This window comes from Otolemur garnettii, unplaced genomic scaffold (assembly GCF_000181295.1).
Source record: "Otolemur garnettii isolate 467f Iridium unplaced genomic scaffold, OtoGar3 scaffold00045, whole genome shotgun sequence".
NCBI classification, from domain to species: domain Eukaryota; kingdom Metazoa; phylum Chordata; class Mammalia; order Primates; family Galagidae; genus Otolemur; species Otolemur garnettii.
The window spans coordinates 4,827,641-4,835,578 of NW_003852440.1; the positions used below are offsets into that span (position 1 = coordinate 4,827,641).

A 7,938-nucleotide genomic window follows, 5' to 3' on the forward strand; every position below is an offset into this window, starting at 1 on the left:
AAAAAAAAAAAAAAAGACTGCATTAAAAGGCTTGGCGCCTGTAGCTCCAGCTCCTTGGGAGGCTGAGACAAGAGAATCACTTAAGCCCAAGTTTGAGATTGCTGTGAGCTGTGATGCCACTCTACCCAGGGCCACATAATGAGACTCTGTCTCAAAGAAAAAAAAAATCTCCAGAAAAAAGAAAAAAAGGAGGATAGATGAAACAAAACTGTCAAAACTGGATGATAAGTACAGAGGGATCTGTTACTGTGACAGTTTTATTATTTTATTTTTAGTCCATTTTTCTCTTTTGTTTTTATTTGTATATTCCACAATTCTTTTCATGTTTACCCTGGAAATAACAATATGCATCCTTGATGTAGTAATCTGCCCTAAATGAATACTTTGGGTTTACCACCCACTAAATAAGGGAAGAATCCTTCCAACAGTATAACCGCATTTACCTCCCTCCAACAGTCTGTGCTATTGTTACCGTTAGATGTTGAAAGGTGGAAAGGTCCCCCAGAGAACAAGGCCAACAGGAGAGATTTATTAAGAGACCAGCAAGCAGATAGGCTGCCCTGAAAAATGGAAGATGGTAACAGCCACCATTGCAGTTTTACAGCACACCTACAAATTCTTGATCCTCTTTCATTGTGAGGTGGTGTCTATGACTCTTTTCCTTGAATCTGGGCTGGCCTTAGTGACTGTAAGGGTAGGTTGGCCTTATTTGTGAAGCCTAATTGCTTTTAGCATATGGAAGTATTTTTTCACACTTTCTTTGTATAAAATTAGTATTAAACTTAAATATCTTTTTTGAAAAAAAAAAAGATAAATAAAAAGCAATGTTGTTTCAGCCTGGTTCACGGGAACCCTCATGCTGGAATCTCATGTAAGCACCCTACTACCCTGAGGCTACCTGCTATGAGGAAGCCCAAATTAGCTCTTAGAAGGTGCCACAAGGAGAGGCTCTGAGCTGACAAGAGAAGGGAGGGAGAAAGATTGGTTCAGATGATAAACAGATAAGATGGATCAGGTACACATAACCCCACTGCTCAAATCCCCACCCTACAACATTCTAACTCTAACTACCGCAACAACCATGAGCCCCTGAGATAGGCTCCACAATACATATCCACAAGGGCGGAGCCGAAGCCCTTCTAAATTCTTAATCACAGAAATTGTAAGACACATACCCACTAAATTCTGGGGTGGTTTGTTTTGCAGCAATAGAAACTAGAATAATTATACATATCACTTTTGTGTATGCTCAAAATTTTCTATAATAAAATGCTTTTGAGGTTCAGAAAATATTAAGTTACCCTATAAGAAATTTTTGGAAAAACAAAACAAAAAAAAGGTGGCACCTGTGGCTCAGTGAGTAGGGCACCAGCCCCATATACCAAGAGTGGCAGGTTTGAACCCTGCCCTGGCCAAATTGCAGCAAAAAAATAGCCGGGTATTGGGGTGGGCACCTGTAGTCCCAGCTACTCGGGATGGGGGCTGAGGCAGGAGAATCGCCTAAGCCCGAGAACTGGAGGTTGCTGTGACTGGTGATGCCACAGCACTCTACCAAGAGCGATAAAGTGAGATTCTGTCTTTAAAAAAAAAAAAAAGAAAGAAATCTCACATTGTAATCCTAGCACTCTGGGAGGCTGAGGCAGGTGGACTGTCTGAGCTCACAGGTTCGAGACCAGCCTGAGCCAGAGAGAGACCTGTCCCTAAAAATAGCTGTGTGTTGTGGCGAGCACCTGTAGTCCCAGCTACTTGGGAGGCTAAGGCAAGAAAATTGCTTGAGCCCAAGAGTTTGAGGTTGCTGTTAATTATGATGCCATAGCACTCTACCAAGGATAACAAAGTAAGACTTTGTCTCCAAAAAAAAAAATTGCAATGTGTCAGACTTTGTACTAGTTTACATAAATTCAATCTTTATAAGAAGCCTTTAATTATTTATTTTTGAGACAGAGTCTCGCTATGTTACCCTCAGTAGAATGCCGTGGCGTCACAGCTCATAACAACCTCTAACTCTTGGGCTTAAGTGATTCTCTTGCCTTGACCTCCCAAGTAGCTAAGATTACAGGCATCCGCCATAACACCTGGCTATTTTTGTTGTTCTTGTTGCAGTCGTCATTGTTGTTTAGCAGGTTCAAACGTGCCTGCCTTGGTGTATGTGGTTGGCACCCTAACCCTGAGGTATGGGTGCCAAGCCAACACAAGAAGCTTTTAAACTAAGGTATCATTACTGTTAATACAGACAAACTAAATTATTACTATTATTACTGCATTATAGATAATAAACTAAGCATATAAATGTGAAATACCTAGGACAAGGCACGAGGATAAGGCAGAGCTAGGATAATTTCTTTCACTGACTCAAAGTTCTGGCATCTACTCACTTGCCTCTCCACCCCAGTCCCACCCAGGTCTAGCCCACACCCCTCAGTGACTCTTACTATTATGCCCTAGACCTCCCTCATCCATCATCATCACCACCTGGATTTGGCCTGCTCTGAGATCACTAGCTTACATGTGGCATCCTCTCGCTTTCTGCCCAGCCCCTCACCCTTGAGCTTACAGAACATATGTTCAATTACTCCCTTACACTGTTCTTGGACCTCATTAGGTTCTTCAATTCACCACCTCTTCATCAAATACTATTTTTACAGCTTAGAGTCCATGGTCTTTACCGGAGAAAAATCTTAAAACCAGGCCTATCAATATCATTCTGTATTTCAATCCTAAACACTGCATGACAATCCTACTGCTATCCCAACCAGCTCATCTCAAACTATACAACAAAATAGTTTCAGACTGCCATCCTCTTCAAACCTCTAAACCTGAGATCTCTAATCCTCAGGCCATGGAGGACCAGCATTGGTCTGTGAGGAACCAGGTCACATAGCAGTTCAGGGGCAGACAGCAAATGAAGCTTCATCTGTATTTACAGTTGCTCCCGACTGCTCACATCACCACCTGAGCTCCACATCCTGTCAGAGCAGTGCAGCATTAGAGTCTCACAGGAACATGAACCCTACTGTAAACTGTGCATGTCAGGGAACCAGACTGCCCCTTCCAATGAGAATCTAATGCCTGATGATCTGAGGGGGAGCTGAGGCAGTGATGGAGTGAGGCACTAGAGAGTAGCTGCCAAGTATAGGATGGGATCGTTTAAAACAAGCTCGGGGCTCCCACTGATTCTGCATTATGATAAGTTGTGTAACTATTTAATTATATATTACAATGTAATAATAATAGAAATAAAGTGCATAATAAATGAAATGTGCTTGAATCATCCTAGAACCACCCCTCCTTCAGCCAACTGTGAAAAAATTGTTTCCATGAAACCCCTTCCCTGGTGCCAAAAAGGATGAGAACTGCTGCTTGCTCTAAACCATTCACCATTCATTCTCCTTTTCATTAGATGACCTTGCTTTTTAAGTCATAAGACAGCTTCTGAAAATGATCTCACTTTCTAACTCACAGAGAAAACAAATCAATTTTCCAGGAACACAGATAAACCTGCTTGCCTTCATACCTTTCTTTTCCCCCTTTAATACAGGGTGGACGTAAAGATCGTGTGTAATTTAAAATAGTTGTAACTTTAAAACCGCACACAAATTTTATGTCCATCCTGTATAATTTATTTCTTTCTTCCTTTTTTTTTTTTTTTTTTCCCATTTTGAGACAGTCTCACTCTGTGGCTCAGGTTATAGCGCTATGGTGTCAGTCTAGCTCACAGCAACTTCAAACTCCTGGGCTCAATTTTCTGGCCTCATCCTCCAGAAAAGCTGGGACTACAGGCATCTGCCACAATGCCTAGCTAATTTTTCTATTTTTAGTACACACAAGAATCTCACTCTTGCTAGGGCTGGTCTTGAACTCCAGAGTTCAAGTCATCCTCCTGCCCCCATGCCTCCCAGAGTGCTAGGATCATAGGAAGGAACCACTGCACCTGGTCCTCTTTACTATAATTTCAACAGAAGTGTCCCTCACTGTAAGGCCAGTACTTATACGTAAGCTCTGAATCATCATTACTCCCATTTTCTCATCAACATTTCGACATACTCATGTTTCTCTTATCCTAACAAACCAACCAAACAAACAAAAAAGCCCTTTTGGGTACCCTGTCATCCACCTCAGGTAGCTACCTTCTATCTCCTTCACAGCCAAACTTCCCTTAAAACAATTACGGACATTTGCTGTTCTCATTCCTTTACTTTCCACTTACTGCAGCAGCATCCCATCCTGGACTTTATCCATATCTTTTTTTTTTTTTTGAGACAGAGCCTCAAGCTGTCCCCCAGGCAGAGTGCTGTGGCATCACAGCTCACAGCAACCTCCAACTCCTGGGCTTAAACGAGTCTCCTGCCTCAGCCTCCCAAGTACCTGGGACCACAGGCACCCGCCACAATGCCTGGCTATTTTTTGGTTGTAGCCGTCATTGTTGTTTGGCAGGCCTGGGCTGGATTCGAACCCACCACCTTAGGTATATGTGGCTGGTGCCTTAGCCACTTGAGCCACAGGCGCCAAGCTGATACATTCCATTTTTGAGATGGAATCTCAGTTTATTACCCTCAGTAGAGTGCATAGCAACACAGCTCACAGCGACCTCAAACTCTTGGGCTCAACTGATTCTCTTACCTCAACCTCCCAAGTAGCTGGGACTACAGTTGCCTGTTACAACGCCTGGCTATTTTTTTAGAGATGAGATCTTGCTCTTGCTCAGGCTGGTCTCAAACTGATGAGCTCAGGCAATCTACCCACTTCGGCCTCCCAAATGCTAGGATTCTAGGTCTAAGCCACTGCACCTGCTGACTTTATCTGTATCATTCCATTCAAAGGTCACTAATGACCTCTAGCTGGCAAATTCAGAAAATAATTTCTGGCTGAGTGCAATAGGTCATGGGACCTGTTGTCTTAGGCAGGTTTGCACAAATAGGTTAAAGTGCAAAACTCAAATTTAAACTACCTGTGGACCAGAGGGCATTGTGCCATTCTATGGCTCTTTTATAAGCTGCCCCTAAGCTAGTTAGACAAATAAAAAACACAGCCATTGTTTTTTTTTTTGAGGCAGAGCCTCAAGCCGTCCCCCTGGGTAGAGTGCCATGGCATCTCAGCTCACAGCAAACTCCAACTCCTGAGCTCAAGCGAGTCTCCTACCTCAGCCTCCCAAGTAGCTGGGACCACAGGCACCTGCCACAACGCCCAGCTATTTTTTTTTTGGTTGCAGCCATCATTGTTGTTTGGCGGACCCAGGCTGGATTTGAACCCGCCACGTTAGGTGTATGTGGCTGGCGCCTTAGCATTTTGAGCCACAGGGGCGGAGCCAACATAGCCATTGTTAATAAGACAGGATAGATGAATGGGAATACCTAAGTTCATAATCACTTCCAAAAAAAGTGAAACAATTATTCTGAATTTGTATCTTAATGTAGGCTTTTGCCTTTCTAAATCAATTTCACTAGTACAAAAATAAAGAGAGGAAAAGTAAAAGTTACAAGGTATTTCTCCCCCCTTACTTTCAAAGTATTCAGTTCAGAAGACTCAGTGGCATACAAATGTCATTCCATAAAAATATACCTTTCCCTGGATACTTCATCTGGGATACCCAGGCATATTTCTCGGTCGAACCTTCCTGCCCGTCGCAAAGCAGGATCTAACGAGTCTGGTCGATTAGTAGCTCCAATAACTAGGACCCGAGCTGTCGCAGCCACATTATTCAGATCTGGTAAGGACCAGACAGAGAATGAGTGATGAATAGTATACTTAACATTGAGGGCAATAATGTTTCCACAAATCATTTAATGATCAGAAAGTATTACACATTTTGACAGCAACATATACATATCTACAACTGACTATTAAATGTTAAATATGTAAAAAATGTGAGGAAGATAAAATATAAACTTTGTCCTTAGCAGTTAACAATCTGTTGAGAAAACATTAAGTGTGTATATAGGAAAATAGGACATACGACAAATTCTGTGAAGTGTCAAAGTGATATAAACAAAGTGCCATGGTAATACAAAGGACAATATAATGAATTTCAACTGCAGAATAAAGGGTTCATGGAGGTGGTAACATTTGAAGAAAAGCTTTGAAGGGTACATATAATTTTAATAATCAGAGATGAAGGTTAATGAAATTCTATGTAGAAGAAATAGTACGAATAAAAGCACAGAGGTTAGCACATGGACCCACATGTAGGCAAAGGGAGCAGTACAACAACAGGAAGTCTGGGGAAGAACAAGTATTTTATGTTTCAGAATAAACTGACAAAAATAATTTGAGAATAATACAAAATAGTCTTCAGCTGTCTAGGGAAAGATTTTTAGGAATGAATAGATACAGGGCTCAAAGTTTATCTTTGCTAAATATTATTTGTCTCAAAGGAACCAGGACTGAACAGCAGGGAGTCTGAGATCACAGTCCCTCACATGGAACAGTATGGCAGTAAGATGCTAATTAGTCATGAAGATTCTATACAACAGATTCTTTAGCCAGCGGAAAGCCATGAAAGGTTTTTCTCAGAATATGTGTATAGGCCTTCAAAATGTGGCAGGACATTTTTGATAAAAATAAAACAGAAGAATAAGCAACCTGCAACCCAGCACCACAAGGAACACAAAATATGTATTAATGCAAATTTTCTTGTATATTCAAAACATGTGCTCTTTCAAAGTAGGTATGATCCAGCCAACAATCATACCCACATAAGACAATGGACTTAAGGCTGGGTGTGATGGCTCATGCCTATAACCCCAACACTCTGGGAGGCTAAAGTGAGTGGACTGAGTTCACAAGTTCAAGACCAGCCTGAGCAAGTGAAAGCCTGATAGCCAAGCATGTGGTGGGCGTCCGTAGTCCCAGTTACTTGGGAGGCTGAGGCAAGAAAATTGCTTGAGACCAGGAATTTGAGCTTGCTTTGGGCTATGAGACCACAGCACTCTATCAAGGGTAACAAAGTGAGACTCTGTCTAAAAAAAAAAAGACAATAAATTTAATTGATAAATGTGTGTTCTGACTGTTCCACTAACCAATTGTTCCCTCATGTCTCTCCCTCTCCTCAAGCCTTCCTATTTCCCAAGATACAACAATATTGAAATTAGGCTAATTAATAACCCTATAATGGCTTGTGTTCATGTGAAAGTCTTTCACTTTAAATCAAAAGCAAGGAATGATTAAGCTTAGTGAGGAAGTCAGGTTGAAAGCTGAGCAAGGCCAAGGTGAGGTGCTCCGTGCTAGACAGTGAGGTTGTGAATACAAAGAAAAAAATTCTTGAAGGAAACTAGAAGTGCTACTTCAGTAAACAAACTGATAAAAAAGAGAGCCAGCCTTATTGCTGATAGAGAGAAAGTATCAGTGGTCTGGATAGAAGATTAACCAGATTCCCTTAAGCCAAAGCCTGATCCAGAGTAGGCTTTAACTCTCTTCAATTCTAGGAAGGCTGAGAGAGGTAAGTGAGGAAGCTTCAGAAGACAAGCTGGAAAGAGCAGAGGCTGGTACATGAATTTCAAGGGAAGAAGCCATTTTCATAAAATAGAAGTGCAAGGTAAAGCAACAAGTGTTAATATAGAAGCTGCAGACAGAAGACAGAGCTAATTATCAATGAGGAAGGCGTTTAATACCAGCATTAAACAACAGATTCTCAATGTAGACACAACAGCCTTCTATTGGAAGAAGATGCCTTCTAGAACTTCTATAACTAGAGAGAAGTCAATGCCTAGCTGGAAACTTCACAGGGCAGGCCGATTCTCTTTGGGGGATCTAATGTAGCTGATGACTGTTAAGTTGAAGCCAGGGCTTATTTACTATTGTGAAATTCCTAGAGTCCTTAAGAATTATGCTAAATCTACTCTGCCTGTGCTGTATAAATAGAACAACAAAGTTTGGATGACAGAACATCTGGTTACAGCATGGTTTACAAAATGTTTTAAGCCCACTGTTGAGAACTACTGC

General features: G+C 41.6%; 1 protein-coding gene across 1 annotated transcript in view; it reads right to left on the reverse strand.

Annotated features, from left to right (window-relative positions):
* The window catches only part of NVL (nuclear VCP-like), an 89,772-nt gene that overhangs the window by 58,800 nt on the left and 23,034 nt on the right, over window positions 1-7,938 (reverse strand). The window contains exon 9 of the mRNA XM_023513920.1: window positions 5,560-5,704. Within this exon, the coding sequence (XP_023369688.1) occupies window positions 5,560-5,704 (145 nt within the window). The remainder of the gene's footprint in view (window positions 1-5,559; window positions 5,705-7,938) is intronic.